This window comes from Larus michahellis, chromosome 2 (genome assembly GCF_964199755.1).
Source record: "Larus michahellis chromosome 2, bLarMic1.1, whole genome shotgun sequence".
NCBI classification, from domain to species: Eukaryota; Metazoa; Chordata; class Aves; order Charadriiformes; family Laridae; genus Larus; species Larus michahellis.
Genome location: NC_133897.1, coordinates 22,162,230 through 22,176,883, shown reverse-complemented (window position 1 = coordinate 22,176,883; position 14,654 = coordinate 22,162,230). Strand labels below are relative to the sequence as shown.

The 14,654-nt window shown below is 37.2% G+C and overlaps 1 protein-coding gene across 1 annotated transcript in view; it reads left to right on the top strand.

The window, feature by feature from the left end:
- Positions 1-12,077, top strand: part of MALRD1 (MAM and LDL receptor class A domain containing 1) — a 269,347-nt gene extending 257,270 nt beyond the window's left edge. The window contains exons 39-41 of the mRNA XM_074574506.1: positions 9,589-9,664; positions 11,129-11,185; positions 11,912-12,077. Coding sequence (XP_074430607.1) covers positions 9,589-9,664; positions 11,129-11,185; positions 11,912-12,034 — 256 coding nt within the window. The 3' untranslated portion in view covers positions 12,035-12,077. The remainder of the gene's footprint in view (positions 1-9,588; positions 9,665-11,128; positions 11,186-11,911) is intronic.
- Positions 12,078-14,654: the final 2,577 nt, after the last annotated feature.

Below are 14,654 nucleotides of genomic sequence, written 5' to 3'. Positions count from 1 at the left end.
AAAAAAGCTTTAATAGACTGGAAAAAATGCAAGCTATGGGATTGCAGAATTACACAACCTTTTTACAACTCATAGGGTTTGCCCCCTCTCCTTTAGTTATTGCAGACATGCTCACGATCTGACTTTCTGTTTTAATGTTTTATCAGTCGTCTTAATCAGTGGTTCTTTAGACACGTCTCACCTATGTCACCTTATCTGTTCCTTCTACCCACTTCCCCTACTACTTCGTCTCACACCCACTATCCAATACTGCTGTCTTGCACTAGGATCACCCCAGTACAGACCTCTTGGCTTGCGGTACAAGGACCTGTGGTGAATGAGCGCTCTAGATGGTGGTTTTTTTATTTTTCAAAATCTGTATTTCTTCCATCCAGTACTATGCTTGCTATTAGTACTGTGCAGATAGCAACTAAATAATCTTCTGACATGCTACAGCATGCAGTGCATTCTCAGTAAAGGAAAAAAAAATCAGGAAAATTGGTGTTGCTTTATTTCAAAATTTATTTCAAGTGTTTTGAATAACAGTGCTAGTAGTACTAGAGATGTCTCTCCATCCAGTTATTAGATTTCAGAGTTTTTTAAGATACGCCTTAGACTGACAGTTCATTATTTCACAGATATATTTCCTAGCCCATCTTGTCATCCTTCTGATAATCTCTGCTTTCTCTCTCCTCCTGAATTTAAGATAAAAAAAAAAAAAATGCTGTTTCTTATTTCCCTCTAACACTCGTATTTCTTCTCTGTCCATTTTGACTTATTCTGCTAGATCCTTCTCTGTCAGCAAGTACCTACCACTGTCCCTTCCTCCCTTCCAGCAATTCGTGTTGTGCATTGCCTTGTCCATTTTCATGTTGTTAGATTTCCCTCACCCTTCATTTTCTTCTCCAGAATTCATCTTCAAAGCTGTCTCTTTTCCTTTAAACTTGCGCTTTGCTATAGACCTTGCTCTCTTTGGGGATGTTGTTATCTCCCAAACTATCCACTAAACTGTGCAGACTCCTGTCCTGACGTTATTGCTACTGAGATATCTCCAGACACTGCATGCTACCCCTCACAGGTAGAGCTGTCTATGGCCACAGAAGAAAAATGTTGAAACAGGAACATTTAGTGGTTGTGCTACTGTTAATTGAGTGCGTAGCTTCACCTACTTTCTTTATGTCCGCTTCCTCTTCTGTGAAGTGGAAATAATAGCATTTCCTTATCTTACTTCACAGGGGCTTTAACTTAATTCATTCACATTTATACGACCTGCTAAGGTACACATATGGAAAGGAACCTCAGAAGTGAAAGATTAGTTATATTCTAAGAGCTGCTTGATTATTTTTTTTTGTAATTTCAGTTAAATTTTTGCAAAACCAAAAGTCTAATGCTTTTCTCGAAACATTTTTGATGGTGTTTTAATCAGAAATTATTGGTTTTTCTTACGCTACTTCTCCTGCGCTAAACTCTCTAAACACTCCTTTTTACCTTTTTCTTTCATAAATGGCTGCTTAAGGGTTACTGCACTGCTACCCACTTCTCTTCTACCCACATATCTATATTCAAGGAATATTTTTTCCTTTCTGTAATTACACATGCTAAAAAAAATAGAGTCTTTTCTTGTGCATGAAAAGGTACCTTGTTGCAATATGATGCCAAACACTTAAGTGTTGTATTAGGTACATAATAAAACAGGGATGAACGAGGATCTTCTTACTATGGCACTAAGAAAATACTACAGCCCTGACATGAAGAAAATCAGAGCTGTGGAACAGAGGGTTAGATAGTTTACACAGCAAAGCTCATTCTGGTCTTGATTGTTTCCACTGGAGCTGCCAAAAGGATGATTTATGATGATGGAAATTTTTGTGGTTCCAAGTTTCGGCTATTAGGAACTGACTAAGATTGTCATATCACTTTGCCCATGGTACAGCACAAAAGTTTTTGTTTTCATTTTTTTAACCACAGTTGACTTAACATGTAAGTTAAAATGCATTTTATAGGCATCTTATCAAGAAATAATCTAGCTAATAAATGGCAATTTAATTGAAATTGGGAAATTGTGAAAACAACGAAATCTGAAACTTTGAATTTGAGAAGATAAGCTCATCCAGGCAGTTTGTCTCTCCCTCTTCAACTACCTAGTGCCTAGCAGGATTTGATATACAAAAATCACAGCTGGAAACTTAGTAGTAAATTAAGGCAAGTTATTCCTTAATTGCTTAATAAGTAATCAGAAGTGACTAGTCAAAATGCAGACAATGTTATCATACTGAAGTTTGGATCTTTAAGATAAGGCTTTAGAATAAGAAGTGACTTGTGTTTGCATAAGTTGTAAAATGTACAATGTGACAGCACCACACAGAGGCATGAGATTTTACTCCTGGTTTTTTTAAGAGGATTTGATGAACTGGAGGAATTTAACTGTGCACATGAATTATACTTTCCTACAATTCATTTTCACTTCAAAGGCTTGTGTCCATTTTTAGCCTTCCTGGGTCATGTGGTTTTCTTAAAGTCACGAGGCAATAGAAGCACTCTAGAAGTGCCTGCTTGGCTATTCTTTCACAGGGAAGCTTTCACACGCTTGAGCCTGTATTTACTACCTTTTGATAAGTTCTCTTGCTGGCTATTTTTTAATAATTTCTATTAGTGTCTCCTTTTTCATTACTGGTATAGAACCACACATGTAGGCATTGGCAGATGGTCCTCCAGAGGCACATTAACAGTTGTAGGTGCTAGCTCCCAGGACATTTTCAAATGGAGTGCAGGTCCATCTATGCCTCAATGGAAATAGCACAGGAATGTGTACAAGAGCTGGAGGAGAAGTTTGAGAGTCCAACAGAACTAATCTTTTCACCAGAAAACCAGGTAGCAAGCAGTAGGGGTAGGCTGATGACCCCTTAGACAATCACTGGCTAAGAAGTTGTCACTAAGAGTGGGGAGAATCCAAGCGTTACATTGGTCCCCCTTTTTCTTCACTGGAAAGATTGATAGTGCCTTAATCCCTCCTTTCAACCCAGAAAGAATGCCCTGCTTCCCCTTTGCTCTCTCCTTCTTCTTCTTCTTCTTCCTTAGCAAGAATTTAATCTCTCATCCACAGGCTTTAAACCCTTCAGTGCCTGAGTGGAAGTTACTGGAAGTCATCATGTAAGTTTATTTCCTAATAGACAAAAGCAGCCCACCACATGGCTTGGCAGCAATGTACTTCATTACCACCACAGCATTCAGATATGCAAGCTACTTCCCAGCTCCCAGCTGGGGATATGTGAAACTTTTGTACAGAAACACCAAATCAGAGGAATCTTATGGGTTTCTCACATTCCTGTTCATGCTCCAGAGATGACGTTTTCTAGTCCAGAAGGGAAAGCTGCCAGTTACTCCACCCCTTCAGTGACATCTGCCCTTATTGACCAAATAGAAGCAAAGCTTCATTTTAGCTTCCATTTTATTGCAGCTGCCTTATCATGCTTCATTTTACTTTAAAAAGTGAGAATCAAACACTTTCCATGCAGCTAAGCTACGCTTCTTTGCTGTTGCCTCCAAAGCAGTCAATGTCCCTGGACCCTTTCATCTTGTTTCTTTCCTATTCTTGATCTGCACCATCAGCTGCGATGATAATGTACCACAGCTGTCATCAATCCTGTCAGTCATAATAAACACCAAACATTAGATTTTCCAAAGCCTATCAATAATGTATCTTGCCACACAGGCAACAGAGTGAAAAACTGAGGTGCTCTGAAAAAATATTTTAAAATGATAGAAAACAGGACCAACACAGGCCATTTTTCATCCTGCCGCAGGACAGACTCAATTGTATCACTTCTGGGTTTGCACTTAAATACCTCTAGCTGCATTAATTTGATGACATCCTCTGTCAATCTTGGTACCCTAGGTAGAAAGAAAGTTTGCTGTTAGAAAGTTGTTTTCTAACTGCTAATATATCTGTTTGCAATTTAAGTTCATTCCTATTCACCATGGACAAGAATAGATCATTCCATTCCCCCTTGCAAAAGGCTTTTATGTACTTGAAGGCAGTTGTCATGCCTCCTTACAGGCTGCTTTCTTTAGGCTAAACAAGCTCAGTGGTGTTTCTTTCAGCCTTTCTTCATGGTTAAGGTTTTCTTACAATTATGATGATTCCCAGTGTCTGTTGCCAGGACTTTCTCCAATTAGACCATACCCTTCTGGAGGTCTGATGTTGGGGAATAGAAAGCGTATTCCAGGCGAGGCTCTCCAAGTTGATCTGAAGGACTGCCAGAGGTTGTTGTTGGCTATGCCTCTGTTCCTGTATCCCAAAGTGATAAACAGAATGACAATAGAATGACAGTTATTGAAGCGTTTTCAGCTTGTGAACTGGAATGGCGACAGATACTGTTGTTGTGGAATGAGAGAAAAATGTGCAGTTTTATGAGAAAAAGAAAAACAAAACTAGGAAGCAGCAGCCATAACTGTTGTTTGGGAGTTCTTTTATTAGTCTAATCCTGATATCCAAACCCATTCCTTCTTCTGTGGAATATTTTTTTTCTGAAGGATAAAACCCAATGCTACAGTCAGAAGTCTTCAGTTTTTCTGAAATGTACATCTCACAACCACCACACATAGGAAAGGTTGCAAAGAAACAAGAGGTGACATGCTGAAAGAGAGGAACAAATCTCTCGGTCCATACCCTTCAAGATCCAAGATGGAAGATGCAAAGGATTAATTTTTAGGGAAAAAAAACAACGTTAAGTTTCCTAAAGTGACTCAAAGGGTACAAAGTGCAGATGTAGGAAGCCCAGACAGCATATTAACAGCCCAATTAAGCATCCAGGTGACTTGTAGATGATTCTAAATGCAGCTTCTGGTAGTCTGCCCTCCTTGCATCACGCTTCCCATTTCTTTTGTGGGATGTACAAAATATAGCCTACTTCTGCAAACCTAAATTTAGTTCAAAAGGTTTTATAAATGCTTTGTAAATTGATGTCTTGAGTTATAGCTTTTGTTTAGAACAGAAGCTTTAGAACATCTATAAAGAATTCTTTTAAGGGATTATTTTAATTACTAGCTTAATTGTAATTGAATCTTTGGCCCGGATTTTGTCACTGTTGTTATGGACCTGATGATAAACATTCTTCTAGTACAGTATTTCCTACAAATTTGTGTGCTGTCAAAAAGAAATATTTGATTTTTCATTGAAAGGTACATTGAAAAGCAGAAAATTCTGAGCTGTTGCATCCAAACAAATGAAATCTAGATACTTTAATTTTCCACTAAAAAGCACGATTTTACTCAGCAGTCCCTTTATACACTTGCAGGTATTCTGTGTCACGTTCAACTTGCTCCCATCCCGGTGAAGTTGTAGTGGAGAAACCTATGACAAGGCAGTAGTTTTTGCTACTAAAGAATGCAGATGAGTTTAGCAAAGCTACGACCCATGTGAACTCATCCCAAGATAATTAATTCTCTCCTTTCCTACTGTGGTATTTCTGGTTCTGTTAGAAAACCCAGTTCTCTCTGAGCTGCCCTACCCACATGCTTGAGTCTAGTTTTCTCTTTTTCTTTTTCTTTTTCTTTTTCTTTTTCTTTTTCTTTTTCTTTTTCTTTTTCTTTTTCTTTTTCTTTTTCTTTTTTTCTTTTTCTTTTTCTTTTCTTTTTCTTTTTCTTTTTCTTTTTTTCCTAAACCATCCTATGCTTGGCGTTTTTAACCCTAATTATTCCCTGCTTGGTACAGTTTTCTGAACTTGGCATTTATGGGTTCTCTTCATAAATGGGATATATAAACACTTCACATTGATTAATTATTCTGGACTGTAATTTCTGTGAGTCATGAGTTACCCTTGCTCTTACCGTACAGAGGTAACACATACATAACTTTCTTCACATCATGAGACTTTGTGGCAGGCATATTGCTCTTGACTCTAGCAATAAGCTATCATTTTCTATCAGGGCAATGTTTCACTTTTGTCAAGTAACAGCAAGCACTGCAAGAATGAGCTTAACTCAAGTCACTGCAGTACATTTAGTTAAACTGCCTGATCAAGCAGTTTAAAATTAGGGTATAAACTGATGACAAGATGGCAACACTCACCCCACTGACTAATACTGCACTTTTATGTTTTCCTTAGCAGTATCTATTTGGTGACAGAATACTGGAGTTGGCATACCGTTGCTTTGGTCTAGTAAGGAAAGCTTCATATTCGTAATTAACTAAAGATCTAATGTGTTGAGTTTACTTCTAGGGATTTATGCACAACATGTAAAGTAATGTGAATATGTCATCTCAGTTCCCAAGCTCAGACTTCTTTAGGCAGTTACTGCCTCATCCAGCTGATGGATTATAGCACTAGTGTAAACATATGATTAATTTTTCTCTTGTATATTTTTTGAGGTCTTTTAAGTCATTCAAAAATATTTCAGAAATTGTTAAGGATAATTATTGGTATCCCTTAGAAAGAATTGTTTGCTACATTCACAACCAGGGTATAACCATACATATGTTTGTATAAATACATTCTTACACAGGATATATAGTCATTGAATAATAGAATCTTCACGGTTGGAAAGGACCTTTGAGATCATCGAGTCCAACCATACACACACACACACACACACAAAAAAAACAAACCAAAAAACAACAACCTACAATCTCTGCCCTTCAGAGGATGCCCTGAAGTGCCACATCTAGAGGTTTCTTAAATACGTCCTGGGATGGTGACTCAACCACCTCCCTGGGCAGGCTGTTCCAGTGCCTGACCACTCTTTCAGTAAAGTAATTCTTCCTAATATCTAATCTAAACCTCCCCTGCCGCAACTTCAGACCATTTCCTCTGGTCCTGTCATTATTCACCTGGGAGAAGAGGCCAGCACCCACCTCTCTACAACATCCTTTCAGGTAGTTGTAGAGGGCAATGAGGTCTCCCCTCAGCGTCCTCTTCTCCAATATATGCATATATATACTCCATATATATGCATCTATGTGCATATATGTGTAACATATATGTTGCATGTGAGGTAATATATGCAAGGAGACTTCCAAAGCCCCGCTTTGGCAAAAAGGTTCCTAAGAACAGGACAGAACTTCAGAAAGACTTTTCTTCACTTAAATCTGGGGTGCATAAATTCAAACCGTGCCCATATTTTGGGCCACAAAATTCACATGGTCCCTAAGATTAGGTGCCCAACTACATAAGCTCTGTCATGATTCAGACCTAGAGTGGAGGGGCACTTGAAATCTGATGGTCAACCTGAGCAAAACTCAAATTTCATGCTTGAGAAAACTTCACACACATAGACAGGACCAATTTCAGCACTAAACACGGCAACCACAGACACGCTATTGAAGAACTCAGCCATCGCTCTTTTTGGTGACCACAGTTTGGCGCAGTATCCTGCCAGTTAGTTATCCTCCTTGCAGAGGAAGCTGGAGATCTGTGTTCAGTGTCCTTCCTGCCTGCAGGACAGACCTGTGTACTCAGCATATTCTTGCCCATAAATACGCAATATATATGTCTTACACAAATTTCTTAAGTTCAATGGGGGAGTAGGGGATGAAAGAGTCAGACCCATCCCTTATAATTTCCTATTGGCACATTAAAGGTGGTTCCCACTGTGAATTGTGTGACTTGCTTTGCCTTTTAGAAGTGTCTCCACTGACTGTAAGCAGAATTGATGTGCTTAATTCCATGTCATGCTGTTAGGCCATACAGTTGGTTTGTGATGTCTAAATGAGACACCAAAATTAAGGCATGCAGATCTGGCCCTTTGGGCACTAGTTTAGAAGCAGAGCCAAGTTCCTTGAAAACTTCTTATCTGAGTTTTCTTCTGGCCTCGGGCTTTGTTAACCATGATGTGAATTTAGAGTAAAAAATCAATCCTGTGTACATTTTGTGGACTTTATTCAGGAGGATTAGTATGCAAATATACACTTAGCAGGCATACAAATAACCTAATATATTATAGCTTCACTAAACTAACTAAAAGCATCAGAATATCATGATTTATTACAGTTAAGATTAAGATCAAATGAACAAATCAACAGGTTCAAATATTCAGCTCTCCACATTGCTGTGTCAGGTAATCAAACTGAATTATGAGACTAGCATTAGGAATAATTACTTTCCAGCAGTCTTGTAAAAGATTTTAAAGAGACATGTCTGCTTTACTCTAAAACCCAAACTTAGGTTCTTGCACTGATTTAACTCATAAGGTGAAATATTTCTGTAGACTACTTGTGCCTTCTTCCTAAGCATCCATTCTTGTTTTAGTTCTTTGCAAAAGAAATCATGCCGTGTGTCTCTCCTGTGGCTCTCGCTGAGATACAACAGCTTCCCTTCCCAACAGCTCCATCAGCCACGTCTCCGTGACTGCTCTTGTCCCCTCAGTCCTGCCTGCTACAGGACCGCTGAGCCAGTCTATCAGTTCCAAGGGAGACAATGCTTAAACCGTCTGTAGGAGCAGCTTTGGAATAGAAGCACTTTTTAAGACAAGAAAATTTATCTCTCAATCATTGAGATTGAGTATTAGCTTTAGGGAACTTTTTATTTTAGAATACTGTACAAACACAGCTTTCTATGTAGACAAAAGCATGTATATGTTCTTATTCATAAAAGCATTAGTGAAAAAAGACCAAGTAAATGCATCTCTTCAAAAGCAAAGATTAAAAAAAAAGAAACTGTGCTCCTGCTTCATTCTTCAGTAATTTTAACTAATGCAGCTGTTTCTTTTTATATGGCATTGGAACAGTTTTGATGATTTCAAGCTTTGTGGAATATTAGCAACCAGTCATCTGTATGGGAAAAAAATGTAGACATAGGCAAAAAGTTCCATTCCCAAATATCCTTTGCTTTTGAAGAATTCATGGGATTAACTGCATAGCTCATAAGTGCTTCCAAAAAAAGGAATATGTGAAGGCCTCTGTCAGGAAACTATATCTTTAAACTTTTAGCTGAGGTAGTGGACATGAGACCCCATAATTAGTACAATTTGTCCTATTCATCTGTTATAAATTGCTTAACGCATTGTGTTCATTCATGAAACCTTTGCATTCTGATGACTTCAGTGATTCTTTAAATATTTCTGACTTTGTAGCAAAAGGTATGGGGAGCTTCTATATCTGTAAAAATAATTCTGATGATTTGGACCTACAATGCAAGTTATTTCTTAACTCATTGGAAAAAAAAGAGTTCTTATATGAACCAAATAACTAAAGTGTTTGTGAACTAAGAGCCTAAGACTATGTTAATTACTTAATTGTTAGTGTGATAGTAACAAAACACAGAAAGAACATCACATGCCAACACATTATAGAAATGCAACTTTTTAGTTAATATCAAATTTTATCTAATGTATGGCACTGTATCTGCTTTTTATGAATACCAAATAGCTCTATGCATATCCAAAAGCACATATATTTTTAGCAGCAACAAATGAAAAATTATTATTTTAACCTACACATGACTTAAACAGAACATTGGTTTCATTTCATTCTTTTAAGTAGAGCTCAGTTGGAAATATATTTAGCCATCTATATTTTTTGACTGAAGCCTTCTCAACCTGAAACTGTTTGGTTCTTTGACAACCTGTGTGATATTGTGGATGGTTTTGTTGTTGTTTGCTTGACTTTTCAAGGAAACTGGAGGAAACCGCTAATGCTTCATTTGCCAACCCATTGTATGAAGACCTTAGTTCATCTGCAAAAGTAAAGGTAAGTAATAACAACCGTTTCTATACATTGAGAAAAATGTAAGGCTGTAGTCCTCAACTAAATTGTCCATTAAAAAAAAAAGATGAAATATTCAGCCAGACTTATAGAAGAAAAAGCTCACTGAGACTTCTCTCCTTTTCTTCTGGAAAAAAAAGCCAAAGCAAACACCCAACAACAAAAAAGCATCGCCAACAACAAAACCACAAAATGCATGATTCAGCACCCAAGTTGCCTTTGCACTCTGACTTAACTTTAATGAAATAGTTTATAAAACTTCTGAATACCTTAAATGTGCATTATTATTCCCATCACTGTAAAATTCACCTTGACATTAAACGAACAGTTGGTCACACATTTCCCTAATACCATTTGTTGATCATAATTAAGAGACTGGTAGAGTAACAAAGAAGTTTGTGAATAAAATATATATTTTATAAAAGTGAATATATTGCAACAGAAGGTTTCAAGCCAAGATCTAATTATCAAATTAAAGTGGTAGCTAAAATTTATGTTTTACATTTAACAAGAGCTATATGATTGACTTAAAATGCAGCTATCTCTGCTATTTGATTTATCATCAAAAATAATATAGACAAAGGACCTTGGAGCTAAAAGGAGCGAAGAAAATGTTTAAAACATCCTCCCTGCCCTCATTTTGATGCTAGCCTTATTAGCATTGAAAGAACTAGGCTTGGTTTGAAATAGAAAACAAAACTTCCTTGTCCTTTCCACAGTCAGTAATATAAGGTTCCATTGCAGCTTTGAATAGGATTAACTATGACATGCCATTTACTTTCTATAAAAGGTTCCTTACACCTGATTTTAGAGACATTAGATCAAATTAATTCACTTACAGGTTGGGGTTTGTGAGAGCTCCAAGTTGGAAACATTCCCATCACAATCATGTCCAATTTATCAGGACATTTTTATTTCAGTTAAAATAGATTCCTGACAGGCTTCATTTAATAGCAAGTTGGAAAACAGAAGCACAGTGTCAGGAGAGACGTTTTCATAGAAGACAGCCCCAGGCACTGCGATTGAAGTCCAGTGCTGTACCAGATTTTCCTCTATTCTCTTCAAGATCACAAATACATGTTTTCACTAATTCTTCCTTTAAAAGGGGAAACAAGTTATGAGTTTTCTCTGAATCTGATGAGCCTTAAATCTGAATGGTGTATTGCTAGTCAAAAGATATGGTAAAACACGACAACAGCTCTTATCTCCAGCTGAATACCCACAAGTTACGCACTTGCGAGTGTCTCTAAGTTTCATAAAGAAAGAACAATTCTCCCCGGACCTTTCTGAACACCCGAAACCATGTGGGCCTAGTGCTGCCTATGATATTGCCTCATAGCTTTGGGTCCACAGAGTGTGTTACTCAGACAGCCACATGGAAGGGTGTTTTCGGAATATTATTTACGGCTCGCTAAATATATTCTGAAGCAGTTTTCTTTCTTTTTATAGTCTCCTGGGTATGCCACCTCACCCGCTGTTCAAATCAGTGTTTCTCCATGGCAAGAGGTATGTAATAACACATTTCTCTTCTAAAGTAGGATATGCATTGAGCTATTCAATAAAATTCATTTGCAGAGGAAAGGGGAAAAAAGTCACTTAAAGTCAATGGTGTATTGCTACTCCTAATGTTAGCACCTCTGGAAATCTGAGAAAGATGACCAGGGTTGTACTGGCTGTCAAGGACTTCGTAATAGCAATTTCATTAATGTTGCTTACCATAGCTACTTGTTACACCATACAGTAGTTCAACACTTTCCAGTAAGGCAGATGCTGAAGAAAATATTTAGGACTACAGAAGTCCTTAGCTGAAGAGTTCATATTATCTCTTTTCTCATACATTCCTTATTCAAGAAAATTAGAACTGGTCATCTAAATTACAATGCCATGTACCACAATTAGCGACCCACTGCAATTACACTTCTATGCACAGATTCTCCCAAAATAATGCAATATGTGTGTTAGAGCAAGAGCTCTGGAAACAAGTAAAACAAAGGTGGGAATGGATGCAGAAGAATGTCAAATGGCTTGATCAGGTGTATGTGGTGGAAAACAGTTTTAGTGGAGCTATGATAATTTTTATCAGCTGAAAATCTGGTCTAAAAAGTTTAGAGATTTTATAGTTTTCTTTTACCTTAACATCACATGTTACTTCTGTAATGAATTTATAGCCATTCACATGTCCACTCTAACAAATGAATTGAATGACTTGGTTTGCAAATTTCATTCTTTTAGTATCCGTTTAATGAAGATGTGAATGCTACTTCTTTTCCAAATCCTCTCTATGGTGAAGCATCCGAAGACACGAAGAAATTATGCAGTTCCTTGCAAGCAGATGTAAAACAGGATCAATATTAATTGTAACTCTTTGCCTGAAGATTTGTTCTAAAATCCAAAAGTATGCCACGACATAGTAGCATTTGCAATATGAATGAATAACTCTTCACAGAATAACTCTTTTATTAAAATAATGATGTTCAGAAAATAACTTTGTATTAAAAATGGAATTCATACATAAGTAAAACATATATAGAGAATATATATAGTCTTCTAGTCCTCTGTCATTTCTGTTAGTGCAGAAAGAGATTGGTAACTATGCCTATGAGTACATTTTACATTTGTACAGTCCAAATTTCAGTATGTTAATAAAATGTTTAATCAAATCCAGATTCTTGGGGTTTGGGAATCATAATTTTATGTCTATTATTTGAGAAATGATGACTTAAATATTTCTGTAATTTTGTGTTAGAAAGGGATTTTAAATGGTTATTTTAGTGTTCCAAGGGGCAGAAGCAATAGAAAAATCTGTATAATTAGAAACATATAGAGCTAAATCAAAGATGGTCATGAATCATAGATTTGCATATCAGCCCAGCATGTGATTCATCAATGTGACATAGTGGTATGTACACTTACTTTTAAAAAAATATGTTTATTATTAATCTTGATAGCCATATCTGACCAAATTCCCTTCTGGTCAGCCCTACAGTGCTTACCACAATGCTACCGATATATTTAGCTTAGTGGTTTGCAGAGGGTGGAAACGAGCATGTTCAGGAAACCATATTTCTGCTGAATAGGTTGACCTCCCACACAGCTGAAACTTATGTCGTCCCATGCCTATATGACAAAGATATTGAGGGGGAATTCTGGATTGCCTCCTGATTTTGAGTGTCATCCTCTGTGATACAAGGCATAGCTTGTAATAGTGTTTACACTTTAAATAACCTGACAATATGTCATCTTCTATAATAGCCACTTGAATGATATGGTGGTCATTTTTAGCTTGAAGGCTTAAGTGTTCCTGCTGCGCTTGTATTTTCCTCCCTTGCTGTATTTCTACAGCCTACTTAATTTTAAATCCATTGGCAAGTTTCTAAACTTGTTCAAATTTAATAAAAACAGACATCTGGATATGTCCTGGTTTGACCACAACAGGATAGTACACAGTATCTCTGTTAATACCTTCATTGAGGGAAAACTGAAATCCTTGGCATTTATTAGACTTTTGAGACTCCAAACAGAAAAGCGCATTGAAGCCTGGTTTCATTCCATCATGCATGGGACTGCTTGTTTTGGGTTTTGGTTTGGTTTGGTTTGGTTTTCTTTCGTTTTTTCTTAATAACATAACAGTAATCCATAGCTCTCTACCTGGGGGCTACACAACTGCTTTTTGATTTAGATTTTCTTGTCTGACTGGCATAGAAACATAGAATCATAGAATTGCCTAGGTTGGAAGGGACCTTTCAGATCATGTTGTTTCATGGGTAGTAGAAGTAACAAGGCATGATTCCCATAGAGGTTTGTCCATCATTCTCTCTGTACCTTTCCAGCAATATGTTCATAAATGCCTCTCTGTTGCATTGTAAACCTCCTATTTCTTTTTCCCCTCTCTTCTGTAATCCCCTGTAGTATCCTCAGTTGTACCCTGAGCTCCATAGTCCACCCAAATGCTTTGACTCTTGAGCTTGTTTCCCCAACATGTCCTAACTGCAAACTGAAAGAAGAATCATCAGTCGTTGCCTGTTCCAAAGCTACACCTGCTGATCAGCCGCTGTACGTTTGGCTGGTTGGCAGCACAGGTAACAAACTCACACTGCAACAACTTCTCCTCTGTGCCTTAAATTTGTACAGGTGTCTCCTGCCCCACGGCTACTTTAATGAAGCTGCTCGGAGCTTCACGTCTTTCGTACACACACCTACCTTAATGCCAAGTCTAGTTGGAAGTTACAAAATGTCATTCATGGAGGTTTTAAATAAGGAACTATGACAGGAAAACATGCTGTTTTCTTTCTGAAACAAGACTAGTAAGACAGAAACATAGAATTTACTTACTATACTTGTACTTGTTGAGACATAGAGAATACACTTGAGCCAGCAAAGTGCCAAGTGCCTCCAGCTCCTGAACTCTGGGATTTTGATAAATCTGTGTGAGATGATTGATCTCTACATTATAAACAGGCATGGAATATTCCTACAAAGTCAAGCCCATGTAGTCAAATTCTCATTTATTCTGCAAAAGACGGGCACTGCTTTCAGAACTTCATTTAACAGGAAAATGCTGCTTATGCTATAGTCCTTAAATCTCCAAGCATTGTGTCATACTAAGTATATCCGTAAAAATTACAATAAGGAAAAGGATAAAATTAGTAATGGTAGAATTTTATCATGTTATCCCGAATGAAACAAAATATATTTATTTTACTATTAATGGTACTCACTTTAGTGTCTTAAATAGAAGCATAGGATTACAAAGAATTATTGTAAAAGAACTCAAAGAATATCATATTTCTCATCACTAGCTATTTCCTGAAAGAATTGGGACTCTTCTGGGTTATCTCTGAAGCAAGACAGGTCTTTTACCAAAATAATTTTCCATTTTTATGTTCATATAATATATTTTTTAAAGTGCTAAAATTCAGACTTTTCATCTTCCTGAACTTCAGACATTTTTTACTACTCTTAATTCACCAAGAAC